General features: G+C 41.8%; 1 protein-coding gene across 2 annotated transcripts in view; it reads left to right on the forward strand.

The window, feature by feature from the left end:
* The window catches only part of LRP2 (LDL receptor related protein 2), a 186,145-nt gene extending 178,061 nt beyond the window's left edge, over positions 1-8,084 (forward strand). For both annotated transcript variants that reach the window (XM_030580404.1, XM_030580405.1), the window contains exons 77-80: positions 265-375; positions 561-668; positions 5,128-5,199; positions 6,598-8,084. In XM_030580404.1, the coding sequence (XP_030436264.1) occupies positions 265-375; positions 561-668; positions 5,128-5,199; positions 6,598-6,759 (453 nt within the window). In that variant the 3' untranslated portion in view covers positions 6,760-8,084. The remainder of the gene's footprint in view (positions 1-264; positions 376-560; positions 669-5,127; positions 5,200-6,597) is intronic.
* The last annotated feature ends 12,125 nt before the right edge of the window (positions 8,085-20,209 follow it).

Below are 20,209 nucleotides of genomic sequence, written 5' to 3' on the forward strand. Positions count from 1 at the left end.
TTATTGAAATGTTTCATTTTTGCTTAGCTATGAAATGGACTATGAGCCATTATTATGTGTTCAGGCTTTGAATGTGATGTGCTCAGTGGTGATCTGATAGACAATTAACAAGTCATTGAGCGGAATAATGCATGGTAAAGTTACACATTGAGTTTCATATATAACTTTACAAAAATAAAAATGTATTTCTCCCTGAGGTAAAGGATTAGATTACAAAGTGCTGGCTATATTAGCTGTATATTATACTGTGGGTTTTTTTCACAGAATGAAAACTTTGCCGTGGAGTCAGGGAAGCAGCCAGTCACGTTTGAAAATCCAATGTATATAACCAGAGAAGGTGGAGCCAGTGTAGTAAATGTAGCTCAGCCTCCATGTGTAAGAAATCGAGTGTTGCTTTTCTTCTTTCCTTCTTCTTACATCCTTATTCCTCTTCTATGCACTGGATCTTTCTTTCTCCAATTTCTTTTTTCATTATTATATCAGTCCTTGTCTGTGGGTCTTAACTTTTTCTGATCAATACTAGGATCTGTATAACCCTTTTAAATTATTTTTACAAACAGGTAACCGCATCTGATAGTGAGGAAAATGAGAATTTTGGAAATCCTGTCTACTCCGCTGCAATATCTGCTAGTTCACAGCAACTTCCTGCAAGTACAGAAACAACACAGGTAACACATTGGTGCTTTAAAATTTTTTAGAGCTGCAGCTAATTCATTGCTGTATTGTTCTTAGTCCTTGAAAACCCTTTAGTGCTCCATACCCAGAGCACTCTTTTATTTGTGATCAGTGTTAGGATATCTGAACTCTCACACTTAATGCAGGAAAGATGTGCAATATAATTTTCACTTTGCATAAAATAATGACCTGGAGTGAAATTGACACATCTCACTGCACAAAGTCCAACTAATCAGGCGTTATATGACAGTAAGAAGGCTGCAGTTCATCCTCTCTGCTGTTGCTGTTCCAGCATGCAAGCTCTTCTTCAACCTCATATACAAGGCTTTTGTCAAAGCATCTCTGCAAGCATTCTCTTCTCTTGTCCACCTCAAGAATCCGCTTCATGTTAGTCGATTTACAGTCTATGCAGAGTTTGCCTCCTCATGAAGTGCAGAGATCATACATGCACAGTTCCAACACAGCACTGCTATAGGGATTGAATGTCTACACTGCAGTTATAAACCTGCAGCTGGCTCATGCCTGCTGACTCAGGCTCATGGTGCTTAAGAGGCTGCTTAACTGTAGTGTAGATGTTTGGGCTCCGGCTGCAACCTGAGTTCTGGGACCCTCTGATCTCTCAAGGTCCTAGAGCCCAGGCTCCAGCCTAATCCTGAATGTCTACACCCCAGTCAAACAGCCCCTTAGCCCGAGCCTCTTAGCCCAAGTTAGCTGGCATGGGCCAGCTGTGTGTTTTTAATTGCAGTGTAGACATACCCTTAGGCACCTGATCTACCCAAGAAGTTGCACCAGTTTAACTAAAGATATGATGGGGGCACTGGTTTAGTTAAACCAATATGACTCTGTATATGGACGCTCTTACATCTCTTTAAATCTGGTTTACAGCCATTTAGACAAACCTTTAAAAAGGAGTTGAGGGCATTGGGCACCTCACAGAAAGTGTCTGTACCTCAAAGGATGTGGCCCATAATCCTATTTACTCTTCTTCCTTATCTCTGCAGCACAGATGCCAACACTTCTGAATACTGAGTATGCTTGACAGTTGTAGGAACCAGCTGCTAAAATTTGTCAAGTTTTATTTCCTGCTAAGACTGTTTCAGCCCCAGATGGCTTCCCAGGGTTCTCTCTGTTTCTCTCCAGCACTGGCTATGCTTGTGACGTTGAAAGTGCATTTGAATGGCAGTACTTGTACAGTGAAGAGCCTACCAGTGTTTTCATTATAACCCTCTCTTTTCAGGGCCTTCTCTCAGCATGAAAGTTGCAATGTGAGAAGGGAGATCCTCAGCTAGTGTAAATTGCCATAGCTCTGTTGACAATAGTGGAACTATGACAGCTTTCACCAGCTGAGGATCTGTTCCCTCCCACTCACAAGATAAGTGATATTTTTTTAATAAACATTCATATATTCAGCAATTGACAAACAAATCCCTACTGAAATACATCTGCATAAAAATAGTTTGGTTTTTCATAGACAGTAACACTACACTTTGATCTAAAATCTGATTCATTGTAATGAAAATGTAAGAGGTTTATCATTTGTGTAGTTTACTCATGTTTTTATATTCTATTTATAACCATAGCAACATTAAACATTGCAATTTCATGCATCACCTGCGCACAGAACGTTTGTTTCAAGTATTGTTGAGTATTTTCTTGCCTAACTTAGTCATGTGATTCCTGGAAGTCACATTATTATTTCTGAGAATACATATAAGCAAAGGCTATCATATCTCTTCAGCTCATCTCTCTCACATAAATTACGAATTGAGGCTCACTGTGAATTTCAGTGGACATATGCCAGAGAATATTTTGCTGGCTGCATGCTTGTTGCTAAGGTAACGATAACAACGTGCATATTTTTGAAGTTTTCTTGAGGGGCGGAGGAAGTCCATTAAGGCAATCAGGATAGAGTTTTGCTTGTGGTGGAAGCAAAGTCCTAGGCTTATCTGGTGAGTGGACTGAAAGGCTGAGTGCTTAGCTTAGATGCTAAGTTATCCTTCCTATTGAGTCAACAGCATGCGAGTGTAAATGCTGATGCTGCAGAATGATATAGCATCCCTGGAACTCCTCTGGAAACTGAGGCTAAGAGAAATCTATTGAATTACTTTAGTGTGGCTCTTTACAGGTCAGCGTTCATTTAGGGGCTAATTCTACAATTTTCTCCTTGTGGGTGGACCTGAGTTTCCAGGCAGAGCTCACTATACCTCATATCCCTGCATATACTTGAGTGTTGCTCAGTCGTTAAAATAATTTCTCATTTTATAATTTCACACCTGTTTTTTCTTTTCCATTTGATTTGCATAGAGTCCATTGGTAGTGTTATTCTCTATAAATAAATGTTGTCATTTTATCTGCTGTCATCTTACCTTGTGGATACTGCTTTAGTTAAAATAGCAACAATTGGCCTATTAGATTAGAAACTGGACAGAATCCCAAGAGAACTGGGCTCTATTCTAAGCTCTGCTACTGACTTGCCTGACCTCTGTTTCCCTCCTTCCCTTCTTCTGTCTTGTCTACTTCAAATATGAGCTCTTTTGCGGCTGTCTCTTTCCATTTGTTTGTGAAGTGCCTAGAACAGTGGGGCCCTGATTTCCGTTGGGGCCTCTAGCTCAGTGGCTCTCAAACTTTTTTATTGGTGACCCTTTTCACAGAGCTAGCCTCTGAGTGCAACCCGCCCCCTTAGAAATTAAAAACACTTTTTATATATTTTACCCCATTATAAATGCTGGAGCCAAAGCAGGGTTTGGGGTGGTGGCTGACAGATTACCCCCCATGTAATAACCTTGCGACCCCCTGAGAGGTCCCAACCCCCAGTTTGAGAACCCCTGCGAGCTGCTACTGTATTACAAATAAGAAAATAATGCTAACAACAAAACAGGGGTGAAGGGGAAATAGTCTAAGATGAACTCATTTGAATGACATTATTGAGTATTAAAAGGTAGGTTTAGGGAGATGACTGTTAGCCCATATGGTGAATTAAAATAAGAATTAATTGAGTGGTAGTGAAAACCTAGCTAATTTTCCCTGTCCTGAAAAGATCCACTGAATTGCCTTCTGTGGTTGGTTGACTGGTGAAGGATTAGAGGCCGTGTCAGGAATAATAATATAACTAGCCATTTCAGGTATGATTTGTGGGTGTTCGTTCCGTTATACAAGGCACGATGAGACCTCATCTGGAATACTGTGTGCAGTTCTGGTCTCCCATGTTTAAGAAGGATGAATTCAAACTGAAACAGGTTCAGAGACGGGCTACTAGGATGATCCGAGGAATGGAAAACCTGTCTTATGAAAGGAGACTCAAAGAGCTTGGCTTGTTTAGCCTAACCAAAAGAAGGTTGAAGGGAGATATGCTTGCTCTTTATAAATATATCAAAGGGATTAATATTAGGGAGGGAGAGGAATTATTTAAGCTTAGTACCAATGTAGACACAAGAACAAATGGGTATAAACTGGACACTAGGAAGTTTAGACTTGAAATTAGACGAAGGTTTCTAACCATTAGAGGAGTGAAGTTCTGGAACAGCCTTCCAAGGGGAGTAGTGGGGACAAAAGACATATCTGGCTTTAAGACTAAGCTTGATAAGTTTATGGAAGGGATGATATGATGGGATAGCTTAATTTTGGCAATTGATCTTTGATTATCAGCAGGTAAGTATGCCCAGTGGTCTGTGATGGGATGTTAGATGGGATGGGATCTGAGTTACTGCAGAGAATTCTTTCCTGAGTGCTGGCTGGTGAGTCTTGCCTATATACTCAAGGTTTAGCTGATCGCCATATTTGGGGTCGGGAAGGAATTTTCCTCCGGGGCAGATTGGCAGAGGCCTTGGAGGTTTTTCGCCTTCCCCTGCAGTGTGGGGCATGGGTCACTTGCTGGTGGATTCTCTGCAGCTTGAGGTCTTCAAACCACAATTTGAAGACTTCAATAACTCAGACATAGGTTAGAGGTTTGTTATAGAAGAGGATGGGTAGGATTCTGTGGCCTGCTTTGTGCAGGAGGTCAGACTAGATGATCATATTGGTCCCTTCTGACCCTAAAGTCTATGAGTCTATGAGTTCCATCTAATATGTTTTTTTCTGATGAGCCTTCAGAAAACCCCAAACAAGCAATGCCTGTACTCCTAAGGAGAAATGACATTTTTAGACACTTTAACTGTGCTATTACATTTTTCGTTTCTTCCTTTACAGGTGGGTTGCCATGTTAACGATTGTTAAAGCACTTAGAATCTGAGATAGGCTTTAAAAAAATTACATCAGAAGAACATATTAAAAACAAATAAATAAATAAAATGATGATGGGTTGACCGTTTCCTGAATAAAATCACTTACGGATATAGCCAGTAGGAAATGCTATTGAAACCCTCCCTCAACAGTATTATCATTTTGAAAATGAAAGGGGAGAAACTGTTCTGCTAAAGAGTTTATTAGTAAAGTTCTATTATTTTTATCTTTCAGGAAACAAAGTGGAGTTTCTTCAAAAGAAAACTGAAACTAAGTACTAATTTTGAAAATCCAGTCTATGCAGAGGTAACTCTGAATTGTATCACTCTCATTCTCAGCCTGCACTTTTCACCTAGCTCACGAGCGGGGCTGGTTCTTGTGGTGTGGGAAGCATGAATTAACGTTTGTTTTCACAGTATAAAGATTATGGGTAAGAGTCTGTGCTGCACCAGTAAGAGGCACAGCACAGAACATGCAGCATGGGGAAAAGGGGCTGGGGTGGATTTAAAGCCACAGTTACGCCCTCCCAACCTTAGGCTGTTCCTGGGGCTGAAGAAGCTGCTGGCATAAGTCCCCAGGGCTATCTAAGGTTATGTCTACATGAGGCACCTGTTAGCGACACAGCTGTGCCATGCCGCCAAAAGGTGGGCAGTGTAGCTGCTCTTTACTGGCAGGAGAGAGCTCTCCCACCGACAAAATAAATCCACCCCCAACAAGAGGTGGTAGCTTTCTCCCACCAACACAGCACTGTTCACACCGGCACTTTTCCTCAATAAAACTTGTCGTTCAGGAGCGTGTATATTTTCACACGCCTGAATGACGAAAGTTTCACTGACAAAAGTGCAGTGTAGACAAAGACTAAGTTACAACAGCCCCTGGCACTGCCCTATGAGTCACATCACTGCCCAGAATCTCTGAAGTGCTGAAAGCTGTGGCTCAGCCCTGAGCTCTCCCCTCTATCCTCAAACCCACCCTTGGCATGCTTGTGAGGTGGTTCTTGTAAGGCAGCTGTACAGTCGTCTTCTGCAGTGCCTGCATCAGGGGAATTCTCCCCTGGTGGGACACTGGTGCTTAAGGCCCTTTTATCCAACATAAAGGGGCCAGATCAAGAGTCTCATGGTGGATAAAATTTTCAAATGCTCAGGAGTGACTTAGGAGTCTAAGTCCTATTTTCATAAGTGAATTAGGCATGTAGGAGCTTAAGTATCATTGAAAGTAACTTCTCCTCAGTCACTTTGGATAATGTGACTTAGGCTTCGAGACATGTAGATGCTTTTGAAAATTTTACCCTATTTGTCCCGTACTGTATGAGATGTGAGTGGGAATTTGTAAAACGAAGGATCCAGCCCAGCAAACACTACTGAGATAATGCCTCCTTCCTAAGTAGTGTTAGTTACCTCAATAATTATCTACAGTAATGAGTGTGTATAGACATATAAAATCACTCATTGTTAAATACATGGGTGGTAGTAATTGTTGGCAGGATCAGCCCTGACTAGTTTAGTAATTCATTTTTTCCCCAGCTTTGCCTGCTGAGGTGAAATCCATGTTTAAATAATGATATATGGGCTGATGGTCAGAGGGACTGAGTATCCATGTGCCTCACTGACTTCAACAAGAGCTATGAATGCTTAGCAATTCTGAAATCAACCCTAAAGTGAATGGTTAATGCTAAACCATGGTTTTTTATGGTGATTGTTTCAGATGGAGAAGGAACAACAAGGGGACGCTGAAAATGCCTCTCTCCCCTCTCCTTCACAGCCTCCTAAGATTACTCTCAAGACAGACCCACCTTTAGCTTATACAGCAACAGAGGATACATTTAAAGACACCGCCAATCTTGTTAAAGAGGACTCTGTTGTATAACTAGTTAATCAGTTAGAGAATAATTATCCATACCCATTTGCACATATATTTTTTATAAACAGAAGGAAAAAGGTTCACATTCAAATGCTTTATAAAAAATATATACACCTTTTAGCCAATAGCTGAAGATGTTTTTTGAAGCTATGCCTTGTTTTTTTGACAAATGCCAACTGCTATTTTTATGAACAATTATCATGATGTACTATATGTATATCTTTGCACTGAAGCTGTCTGAAAGTAATGTTATAAATATATTGTACATTTGTAAATTTTTGAAAGATTATCTTGTTTGTTGATGTAGCTAAAGAAATCTGTTTTGAATTGGTTGTTGCATCTTTAGGGATAAATCCATTATATACATGATTTAACTAAAAAAAATCAAGGTAAATATAGAGGTTTTCTGATTTACAGAAACTTTTAGAGCCTATATATTTATAACAGCACCTTCTTAAACTTGTACTGGTGTGTTGTGTATCTCTACTACCCATTTAATATACTACTGTATATAAAAATGGATCTCTCTGTCCTCTATCTCTGTATATCTCATATTAAACAAAAGATGGAGAATTCAGTACAGCGTATTTTGGCTGAATAGCTATCTTCACAGAATATTGTTCTTGAAATATTTTGTCTGGTTGAAATCAAATAATTCCTCCCCAGATCCATAATACATGTATTTTCCCTCTAGGTTCCAATTAAAATATCCCATTAACAGCATTCATAGGAGGGAGCTGATATATTTACATTTTAGTACCATGCTGTAATTTCATACTTAATTTAATGAGATTTTCTCCTGATCATCAATGGAATAACTCTGTTCTTGGCTGGAGTCTCTGGAAGTCCTTTGTACTGTTAAATGAAGTAGTTAGCAAAGTACAAAAGATGCTGGTTAATTTAAAAATGAACCAGCTTTTTTCATGTGAAAAATTAAATTTTTATTGACTATTTATTTCCTGAGGTGGACATTAATAGAAAGGGAAACAGTTTCTACTGATGCAATCTTTGTAGGTCATCTGGTTATATCCATAACGATCTATCAGAATATACTGTACATGTTGCTAGCTTTTCCATTAATTAGCCAGTTTAGTTTCCATAACATGAACAATTTAAGGAAAGTCTAAGCACCACTGCAGGAATAACTCTAATATGTTATTTAGCATTCCTGGCTAGTTACTCATATATCTGCAGGTTCCTAAATTTATAATCAATGAGACTTCTGCTGTTTGATTGTTTCATGCCTGAGTTCTCAAAATATATGCTATCTCTATTTAGCATGCTTGTTGTAATGACTTTGAAATGTGTTTTGATTAGAAAAGATAACTGGAAAATGATGCTGCTGAATAAATCTAATAAATGTGTTATTTTATCATATTCTTAATCCATAAATTATTGAGTCTAATGCACCATACAAATCTGACATAATCTGGGGTTTTCAGTACAGACTGAAAAAAAGCAGTGCTTTAGAGAACACTAATAAAAGTACTTGTACATTCCAAACATTTGAGCCTAGTTACACATTGAGGGGTAAATCAGAACTCTATTGAAGTCGGTTATACCTTGGTAAAGCATGAGATGAAAATCATTCCCTTTTAACATTAATACTCACAACATCCCTTGTAAAGTAGGAAACTATTATTCACAGTTACAGATTGTGAAACGAGGGCAAAGAAACTGACTGGTTGGAAGCCATAAAAGGAGTTGGTGTCAATACTGGGATTAGAGGGGGAAAGTTTCTGGTTTCCAGGCCTGTACGCTGGCTGCTCAGCTCTCCACTCCCAGTAAATCACAGAAGGCCAAACTTTGGCTTGTACGCTCCAACGTGCATATCATACTAGTAATTGTAGAGCTCCCTGGACAAAATACATGCAAGTTAATGCCTACGCTATCATGTTGCTAACGCTATTGTTAATATCCTTCATGAGTTCCTATCCTGTAATCTCTGTTATGATGAGGTAATAATCAGAATAATCTCTCTTCTGATGAGGATGAATGCCTGTCACTGTGTTGGTCAATCTAGGTGTATTAGAGTAATAATTAAAATCCACATGCACAAAAACGGGATCTCAGACCAACACGTGTATTTGCTATGGCTTTGTTAAACTGAACCTGTTAAATACATTGGAAGCCTCCAGTTCAAGGAAATGTCAAATTTTGTCTCCCTGCATCCTTGTGGTGTGTCTGTCTTCTTGGGCCAAGTGTTTTTCTAATATTCCTGTTCTTGTGGGAGTGCTAGCCTTATACTTGACCCAAGAATCACAATATGACAACTGACCTTTTACCTGGATGACATGGCTCTTTCTGGTGTCTATGTGCCAAGAGAAAATAGGGCTTGCTGCACGTAGGTGCTTGATTCCTCCTCCAGCTGGAATAATAATATTGTGTAGCTGGCACAGCTTTTGTGTTGGTTTTGAAAGGCAGCTTACTCAAAGGTTTTGCTTTGGAGAAACACATCCACTGTTGTTCAAGCCAAACCCTCTATTTTAATCTGTACCCATTCATAAAACGTATGCGGGTGTGATCATGAACTGATTTTAATGATGGTGCAGATTTGCACATAAGTGTGATTCAGAAGAGGTACTCCGTTCACGCGTAAGTTGTTTGCAATTTTAATTTAGTGCATGAGTCCAGCTCACCCCCAAAGTTGGCTTGGAATGTTGTAAATCATTATCATTTTTACAACTTTTCTATGATACATTTTATTCACAATTTAAAGAATAATGCAATATCCTACAATACATAAGAATTGTTACATCCTGGAAAAGTTATGAACAGGGTCTTTTGCACAAAAAATGTATAATAAATTGCATTTTACAAATGAACCTGTGTAAGCATGTCCAGTATCTCTCTTATTCTGTAAAATCAGGAGCCAGATTGGCAGCTGGTATGTATTGGTGTAACACCATTGACTTCGACTAAGCTATACCAGTTAATACTAACTGAGGCTCTGGCTTCAGATTTGTAAACCTTTTCAAGTACATAGTTCTGTTATAATGTCTCTGATCAGTATTTTGGAACTACCAGAGAAGGGACTACTTCAAAGAGGATCTTTCCAAGCCATTACACTGAGCTCAGTTTGTGGTGGAAAAGGCATAGGGAGTGTAGTTAGTACTTTATGAATATAGATCTGAGCAAAACAAATAATGGCTTGGTAACTCCATTTTACCCCAGTGCTTTACTTTAAGATGTTCCTAGTAATCCGTGGAACAGTTTACAAAAGATGTTTTTTAAAAAGTGGCTTTTTTTCTTTTTGAAGGAAAGAACTATCTCAAACCCACAAAGTTCTTATACTTGAATTTTTAGAGAGAGATGATATTGAAGCCTGTATTTCCCAAATCTGGCCTCCCTTTGCACCCATAAAAAATGTAGGTGTCAATTTTGCAAATTATACCCGCAGACATAAAGCTTCAGCCGTGCTGAAACTCTACTGCTAAAACTCATGCTCACTTGAAATATATAAGAACTGTTTTTCTCGCAAGAATTGTAAGTTGTCAGACACAAATAAAATGTAGTCTCTTTGGGGCTGTACTGTTTATATAGTGCGTATGTTTGTTCATAATTTAAAAAAAAACTTTCTTTTTCTGGCAGAGGGACCCCCAGGCACCGGTTTGGGCTTCCTCTCTTTCTCAATAAAATGTATAGCAAAGGCTTCCCCTCCCTTCCACGAGTCAATGAATGGAGAGTAGCTATGGTACTCAGTCCAGCAGAGATTTTAAGGTTTTTGTTCACAGCTTTATTCTCTGATTTCTTTCACTTTATGATCCCCATCCCTTGTTGTCTTTCTGAACTCTAGACTGATGGTCCTTTTCTATGAGCTTTCAGTCTCTCTTTGTAATCTGCCACTGTTTGGGTGATAAATGACATTAGTTTCTCTCAGATGTAGGATCTTTCAGGCCATCAGACCAGACAGTGAAAAATATTTATAAATGTGTGTTTATTGTCAAATAAGGTAAAATGAATTTGCTTTATCGGAGAAAATTTTGTAGAGAGGTGACGCTGAGTGCAGTTCTTTAATTTCACACAAACACATGATGAACCCCCTTTCCTCATTCAAAGTTCTGACTTTCTGTGATATTTTTGTAAACTTAATTGACCTGGATATTAATCATTAATCAGCAACTCAAATTGCTAGCAAACAAAACCTTTACCCTATCAATTTTCAGACCATCATGTCAGCTACTCGCCAGCGGCTTATCAGGGAAAAAACCTATAGTGCACTTAGCATTATAATGTCAAGAGGCATTACAACCTCAATAAAACTATTTTACTATGCTTAGTGCATTGCATATAGTAATATTAATCGATGACAGCATAAACAAAATGATCTGTTTCACGAAATTAGCATAGGGTAAAATGTAAAAACCCCTGGGATCCCTCAGGATAAAAGGCATCACGTACGTATGTATTATTTTTCGGATAAAACTACACTAAAATTAGGAATCAGGGTAATGTATAAATATTGTAGTAATGTATAACAATTGTCTTTGATTGTCACTTATGTTACATATTTTTGAAATAACCTGTGTATTATCTCCACTATAGTAGCTGCCTATTGAATGGTAAATAGGCGCATAGATGTAGCTGAGAACTGGAACTAACATTTTGTGGATATTTTTCAAATGCTAGGGGCTTACTTTGACTGAATCATGCACACCAGCCACTGAACTTCACAAAGCTGTGAACGTTAATGGCTTAAACTTGATCAAATCAAATACCCATATTCAACATGAATAGGTGTATCAGTTCTTGAGTAAATGGGTTCTTATAGAACATGTATATTCTACCCTCTAGAATATATGGATTAACAATGTTGCACTTTGCATACCAACGTCATGTAATTCATAGGCTGACATTTGGTCCAACTTTAAGAGCAGAATAGATTGGCATACAGAAGGACTGATTCAGGAAATAAAAGGCCCAAAGTCACCAAATTTTGTATCTGGTAAATACTATTTGACCAGCTCTGCAGGTGAATGTTATGCTGCAAATATATCTCTGATGAATATAACAAAGAAAAACTTTCTCCAGACTGAAGTTAAATAAAAAAGTGTTTTCTAAAGAGAATTAAAGCAGTCAGTTAGTTATAGGTAGGAAAGCGAATGGCTGATTTTGAAAAGAATAACAATCATCACTTTAGCATTGATAAAGAAAGCCGACCCCAGGCCCAAAGACCGGGTCTTAATCAAGCTAATAATCATATCAAGGCCTTAGGCCTCAATCACACTAACATACATAGCAAAGTAAAAACATTGATTTTATACTAACCCTCCTGAGGCTCACTTTCTGATTTAACTATATCATACACTACTAATATGTTACTTAATGCTGCTAAAACACAAAATGCTGCTAAAACACAAAATGCTGCTATAAGGGGTTAAACTGACATAAAGTCCCTTAAAAACCCCATCCATTACTGCCAAATAAACTAACAACTGCTAGGCTACTATAGTTTATTAAGCAGCTTATGCACACAGAAAATTAACCTCTAATAAACTTGGCTGAACATGCAGTTTGGGCCCAAGTTCCTCAAATTTGCTTAAGAAACATAGCTGCTGACACTGCAAGTAGGCGAAAACCAGGTGTCAAAGTCCTGACATTAACAAAAACCCGTATAAAGGGGAAGTTGCAAAAAGCAGGCTTGCAGATTAGCTCATAACCAGTATAGTAATGGTAAAAGTTTTTGCAGATGGTTAAGAAATGTCATTGTATTAACCAAATATGGTATCCTCGGATGTATAAGCTCATATGGTAATTTGCGGTTTTAAGCTTTATAACCCCAGGTATTATTGCTGTAAGGTAGAGCGACTTCCCTCTTGCTAGAGGTCCTGTCGTCTCTCCCTGCATATATGCTTGTAATCTATGATTAATCAATAAAGGAGCCTCAGGCTGTCTGATCAACTCAACTGACTGGTGGTCAATTTCCACGACAATTTGGTGCGTTGGCCGGGAACCCACAAGAGGGCTTCTCCTGGATCGGAGGACCGCAGGCAGTCTCCTTCCAACCCCCGGGCCCAATTAAAAGGTAAGAGACCTTTTGAAATCTCTATGGGGTTTGGCAGAGGACTAGTCTGTAGGCTCCGGTTTGGGTAAGTCACAAGCTGGGTTCGAACTTTTAGCTATCAGACAGACCAGATGCCCTTTCTCCAAGGTTTCTAAGATTCCAAGGTTTTAGCCTTTCCAGAGGCTCCCGTGGTTTCAAAGGTACCGCTAACAACCCACGGACCACGCTCCTTTTGGTCCGGAGAGTCCTGATCCAGGCGTGGATCAGGGGTCCCCTTCCTACCAGGTCTGATGGGGATCCGGGTTTAATGTTCCAGTGTTCCGCGGTTTCGCCTTGACGTCTGTGTCAAGAAAGTGCCTGTGTCTGTGTGTGTGAGGGTCAAGCGGCCAGAGTGAATGCAGCTGTGGGAAGACGCCCCGAGCCTTGGTAAGTGGCTAGCCTGTTGGGTGCTTGTGTGTTTCCCCGTCCCTCTTCCCTTCCCTTCCACGACCTATGACCCTGTGACCGCTCCTCGAGCACTGTCCTTACAGGACCGCAGAGTCCCTATTTTGCCCACTGGAGCCATAAGCTCCCTTCCCTTCTCGGAGAGGAGGGAAGCCCCCAGGAAAACCGTACCGCTAAGTCCGTAGCTTCAGAAGCATCGTTGGCTTAAGGCTGGTGCTCTGGGCTAACGACAGGCGTACGGGGACCGCGGGTTCTCCGGAAAGGAGCCCGTCCCATCCTTTACCTCCTTCCTTGTAGGTACCTGCTGTTTGGCGGGTCAGAGAAAGCCTACTCCACCTAGTTCCCCTGCCCAGGGCAGGTAAAGACACCACCGGTGTTAGAACCGTGGTAATCCTGATTAGCGCTTCCCTGGTGTGAAAGGCTTGTATGAAAAAAGGGCTGAAGTGAAGATGGAGTCTGGTCCAACAGGCACTCCTGCTGCTTATATGTATGTGCACCGTGGCCCGTCGACATGTAAATATTTGCAAAAGTGGAGCTGGTATACCAGAGATAGCCCAAAGCTGCAATTCCCTGTAGAGGGCAGTTTTGATCTTGACAGGATCGTGCACCTCCGGGGTGCCCTTCTTGCCAATTCTGTGGGACGAGGGCAGTTTAATGCTTATTTTGAATGGTGTGATGAATCCCAAGCAAGGAATCAAAAAAGTACCCAAGAAAAGTTAAAAACTCAGCTTACTGCACGGAAAAAATTCAAAAAAGAACCCCATCCCTCTTTAATAAACGAGACTCCCCTTAGCCCATCCAGGACGTGCCTGAAACTGGCTGCCCCAGAAAAAATTTACCCTTCACCGTCTTCTGAGGAACCAATCGAACTGTTCACAGGAGACCGACAGTGGCCAGATGCTCCTGCTCCTACTCCTATCCCTCCTCCCTATGATCTAAGTAATCAGGGTGACTCCCCTTGGGAAAAGTCCCCAGCCACAAACTCCACAGACAGCGAAAAGTCCCTAACCACAAACTCCACAGACAGCCTTGAAAATGAAGAAATCCTTCAGGACCTTTCCTCCTTATCTTCCCCGGGTTCTGACAGATTGACCCCTTCCCCGACCCTTTCCAGTGAAGCCTCATCACATTCAACTTTGTCGCCAAAGTTGGTGGACGCCCTTGGGGCTATAACAACAACAGGAGAACTGTTAGTAACCAAATGGCAACTTGAGGCAAGCAAAGAAGGTGTAGAATGGGAGGAAGGGGATATAAATTGGGAAAAGGTGTCTCCAGACTCCCCGCTGTGGCGATTGTCAGGTACCATCGCCGAAATAATGCAGCTTATGACATCATCAGAATATAAATCCATTCTAGAAAATCCCATTCCCAGTTGTAATCTTGCTGCCCTTCACACTCGCGGTAATGCTTTACTGCGTAAGACAGCACATATAAAACCCCTGCCATGGACCGTTAATAATTTCTCTCTTCACCAATTGCCAGGCCAAGGGGGGTTAGTAACAGTTCAGGCCCCCTGGTCACCTAGTGATCTTTATAACCTCGTTAAAGAGTTTCCAGAAATCAGGGAAAATCCCGATAAATTCCAAGAACAATTAAGAATAATAATTAACTGTTACAACCCCTCGTATGCTGCTATGCACCAACTCTTATCAGCTATAGTACCCGAGGAAATTCTTACCAGCCTCTATGCAAAGGCAAATTGGCCGGTTGACCCTGATCAAATGTCTGAGGCCGATTTGGTCCAGAAAAGGAATAACCTAATTACTGAAGTTCTCAATGTATGCCCAAGAAAACTGGACTGGGCTAAAATAAATGCCTGTAAGCAAAGTGAGGGAGAAAATCCGGCTAACTATATGGAACGTATAAAGCAAGTGTTTCAAAGGTATTCGGGGATTGAAAATGCAGAGCAAAAAGCCACGCAAGCAGTAGTGACGGCCTTTGTGCAAGGACTCTTGCCAAAGGTAAAAGAAAGGTTAAAAGGCAATGTAGTAAATTGGAAAGACAAAGATCTAAAAGGAATCCTGGCAGCTGCACAGCATTTTTACTGTCAGTTAGAAAGAACAAAGAATGAAACAGAGTCTAGGCTTACGGCCTCAGGTTCCCAAACAATTCAAAACTCCGCTGGGGAGAAACCCAGAAATAAATCAAAACAAGCAGTAATTGAACCTTATAACCCCCTGACTAATTCTAACCCCATAGTTTGCTTCTGGTGTGGGAAAAAAGGACATTGGAAGGCCAATTGTCCACAATTAGGGAAAGTTCAGTGCAGATATTGTAAAAAGGAGGGGCACCTTCTCAAGGATTGCCCTATTCGACCTGATAGACCATACCCACGGCAGGAGACAATACCTCCTTTTCTCCCACTGCCCCCCGCTAGATGGCTTCCCTACCCTCAGCCGGGTGGTTATGAAAACCTCTAGCTCTGAAAAACACAGTCCCCTCATTTCCTTTTCTAAAGTTGTAACAGTGATAAGGGGTGTCCCCAAAATTTAGTGTACATTAATCTAGTTGGTGTGTGTCTGGGGGGGGGGTGCCAAACCCTGCTCACAGTAAAGAAAGGACTAACCCAGCCCTTCCTCGTTGCAACAGGAACGGTTGGTTACAGTCTCTCCCTCCGTGTGAGCATGGTAATGCAATTGGGCACCTTGGATCTGCACAGTTGGCTGTAGTTAACCTGAACCCGGTAAGACCACTTCCCATAGTACCGTTAAATTGCAAAATTAGCGTTATTGTTTTTCTTTAAATATAGTAAAAGGGGTCTATACGGTATCTAATTTCTCAAAAAGGAGTCCTCATTTAAAACACAATAATAAAATAATGTCTGCAAATAGCGCATCAAACTCAACCGTACAGGTCACATACGACCTAGCCCCCCTATTGGATGAACAGCTGGTGGGACTATCGCTGGCGGATCTACGTAACTACCTGTGGGGCCTCCCCGGGGAGGAGGCTAAACAATTAAAGGAGCGCCGGCGCAAATTAAAAAATCGGAAAAATTCAGCCACTTGGCGGAGAAAGCACCTGTACAAATGGGGAAAGCTAGAAGAACAAAATACAACACTAAAATGGGAGGTGCAAACCTTGGCCCAAGAAAATGCACTCCTACGTTTGCAACTAAAGGTCCTGCAGGACCCATCCAAGCCATTGCAAAGCTCCGCCGCTTGCATGAACCCCATTAAAAGTGACAATTCCCCAGGCTATTCCTGCTCTCTTAACTAAAAGCAAAACACAGCATCTTTTAAATTCTAGACTTACTAAGTGTAAAATGCTTTTATTACTTGCTGTAAATGTTGCTTTAGTCAACTGTCCAGTACTAAATCCTGCTTCCCTTCTCCCCATAGCAACCACATGGAAAACCCCATAATTGCTTATCTATAGCCACTGAATTTTCTGCTCCCAGATCTCATCTGTATAAATATTCCCCTGCAAAATCCCGAGTTGATTTATTATGTAGATGGTTCCTGTTTAAGAAATGCGGAAGGGCAGCTGGTAGCAGGCTACGCTGTATGCAATCAACACAGTACCATAAAAGCATTCTCTCTCCCTTCAGTAAAATCAGCTCAGGTTGCTGAACTGTTTGCTCTTACTCGAGCCTGTTGTTTGGCAACCGAAGCGTCTGTTACTATTTATACTGATTCAACATATGCTTTTGGAGTAGTACATGATTATGGGCAATTGTGGAAATATAGGGGATTTCTTACTTCTACCGGAGCACCTATTAGCCACGGCCCATATGTCAATGCTCTTTTGTCTGCTTTACAGTTACCGTCTGCTATTGCTGTAGTCAAATGTGCAGCCCATAAAAAACCCCATGACGATGTTACTCGAGGAAATGCACTGGCGGACTCCTCCGCCAAGCAAGCGGCCCTTTCCGGGTCTCCGGCTCCTACTGAAATATTTACTCTTTGTATGTCCCAGCCCATCTCTTTAGTTGACTCTCTACAGGACTTAGCACTTACACAGGAGTCAGCATCAGACGATAACAAAAACTGCTGGAGACAGTCTGGATGTTCCAAACATCCAGAGAATGCCTTGTGATATGCTCCAGATGGTCGCCTGGTGGCACCCTTGGCTCTGCTCCCACACCTTGCCCGGCTAGCACACGGGCTAGCCCATGTAGGCAAGGAGGGGATGATTGCTTCTGTAGCTAAATATTGGCATGCTCCAAAGTTTGCAAGCATTGCCCAGCAATACTGCCAAACATGCCCTATCTGTCTGGCATACAACAGTGGGCGACCGGTTCGAACCACCCAGGCAGCACACCCACCGCCCTGGGGATCGTTTGTAAACATCCAAATAGACTTTATAAGTATGCCTAAGTGTTGTTCATATGAGTATGTACTTGTGTGTGTGTGCATGTATTCTGAATGGGTGGAAGCTTACCCATGCGCCAAGGCAGACTCAACCACTGTAGCAAAGAAGTTGCTCAAGGAATTTATTCCCCGCTTTGGTATCCCTGTCTCAATTAACAGTGACAGAGGAACCCATTTTACAGGTCAAATCACTCAACAAATCTGTAAGGCCCTTCATGTGGACCAACGCTAGCACTGTGCTCACCATCCTCAAAGCGCGGGAGCAGTGGAACGCAAAAATGGGGATCTAAAAAAACAAGCTAGCAAAGCTGTGTGCAGAGACAAGCCTTAAATGGCCGGATGCACTCCCTCTAGCACTAATGCAAATGAGGAACACTCCCATGCGTAAACATGGGTTGTCTCCCCATGAAATTCTCATGGCTAGACCAATGAGAATGCCAGTGTCTCCGCCCCTATCCCCAAACTCCCAGCATTTGCAACTCAGTGATGAAAATGTACTAGAATACTGCAAGACGCTAACTAGACATGTCAGATTTATTCATTCACAGGTCCAAAGTGCCCTACCAGATCCAGCTGAGACCGCATGCCATCCCTTGGAGCCTGGTGACTGGGTCTACTGTAAGGTGTTCCAACGAAAGTCTGCCTTGGAGCCCAGGTGGAAAGGTCCGTTCCAGGTCTTACTGACTACTCACACTGCAGTAAAGTGCCACGGACTCCCAAATTGGGTACACGCATCTCACTGCAAGAAGGTAACGCCTCCTTTGGATCCCATCAGTACCCCGGCTGTTCTACAACCTCGGCTGACAACGTCAGCAGGTGAACCTGAACAAAAACCCAAGTATCACCTTCGAGGTCGGCAGGTTATATAAGGCATCATGACCGATCCACAGACTAAGATCAAACAGACTGCTCGAGTGCGAAAGTGGCTAATGCCCTCTATCTGGATTATTACCATTCTAATGTTTTTTATGTTTCTTTTGAACATTTATGACTCTTACTTACTCTCAGTTGCTGCCCGAAAGACTACTTCGCTACGTCTCCTGTCAACAGGAAAACCAAAAGCCAAAACAACCACCCCACCCTACCCAATGTGCGGGATAGCAGTTAAAGAAAAGGGAAAAATCACTCCCCGTTCCACTCCGTGTGACGAACAAAACCTTGCTGCCGAACAAAGGAAGAAAGTAAGAAGGTCTCGAGAAGCCTCCACTGCTAAACCCAAAACTCTTACTATAGAGGACGTTAAAAATTGGCCATGGTATAAAAGACGTTACGTGATGTGGTATCAGGGAGGCTCTTGTGGCCGACAGGCTTGGTCATGTGGGGTACATTGGTATTTGGGATTTCTCCCCGGTACAGCTGATTGCAACCCACCACAGGTCCCCTGGCCATGCTACGTCATTCCAGAATTACTAGACCACACTTCCACTGTTCCCCCCACGGTCCCTCCACTAAGTAATCCTCCCATAGTAACCCCATCTATTAGTACCCACCTTGAGCCCCATGCAAATCCATACTTACCCAAAACCTCAACCATCAGGCAATGGCCTAGGCCCTCTTCCACTAATTTGTTTTCCTACTGTCTAACTAAGTTAATTTTCTCCTTGCAGGGTCAAGTGTACCAACGGTATGTTAAATGGAATGCGTTTGGTATGGTATACCTTAGTTATCGTAATATAACCTCATATTTAACATACACAGGAGAATCTGACCAAGCCGAAAATTTTATAGACATGTGGGACACTGACCATGATATAGACCTTATGTTAATCCCAGGCACATGTTGGCCCCTCACGGATGAGGGTCCCGAATGTTTTGTAGCCACTCATGCCACAAGAACTAATGTTACTGTTAACAGAATATGTTTAGCTGCTGTAGGGTTTGTTTGTGCTCAGGACATTCCCATCACTGAAAACCTGACTTGCACATTACTTCAATACACCCCTTCACACTCAATCAACATCACACTGGCCAAAGAGGGCATTCAGGTGCAAGGCCAACAATTGTGGTATGAGCCCACTGAAAATCCCCATTTATCAGGGTTCAGATGGACAATACTAAATGCTACCTTGGGAACTGTCCATTTCTCCATACCTCTCACTCACTTCCAAATTACTAGTACTTATTCTAATTGCTCTAAGGGTGCGGCTATACGCCTACTAGAGCAGCAGGCTAGACTTGCAGAAAGAAGAAAAAGGAGAGATATTGTTGACACTCTACTGCATGGTGCCAACACTGCAGCGTCAGCCTGGACTCTATATAAAACGCAGGAACATGACAGTCATCTGGGACAACTAGACCAAGCTCAGGGGTTTATTTCCGGGGCTCAGATAACTGAGGAGAAGGCCGGTATAGGCGCACTCCATACTATTTCGGCACTAAGTATTGTTACCCAGGACCTACTTAAGCAAATGGTTCACCAGGTTGCCACATCAGGAAAGGCATTGCAGTGGGACCAAGCGTGTTCAGAAGTACAGGATTATCTTAACACTATCCTTTTTTCCTTACGTAAGGACCTTGAACAGCAGCGCTGGCCCACTGCCCTTACTAATACATCGGGTATACCCCTCGATTTGTGGCCTTGGAGACTTACGTGGAAATTCTCTAAATGGAGGTGTTGGCGCTCACAGTGTTCCTTCCGGGCTTATGGACCCGTGAAAGGATTTTGGGCCCCCACTTACCGTATCCTTCCAGGCCC

The sequence above is a fragment of the Gopherus evgoodei genome, chromosome 11 (genome assembly GCF_007399415.2).
Source record: "Gopherus evgoodei ecotype Sinaloan lineage chromosome 11, rGopEvg1_v1.p, whole genome shotgun sequence".
Taxonomy (NCBI): Eukaryota; Metazoa; Chordata; order Testudines; family Testudinidae; genus Gopherus; species Gopherus evgoodei.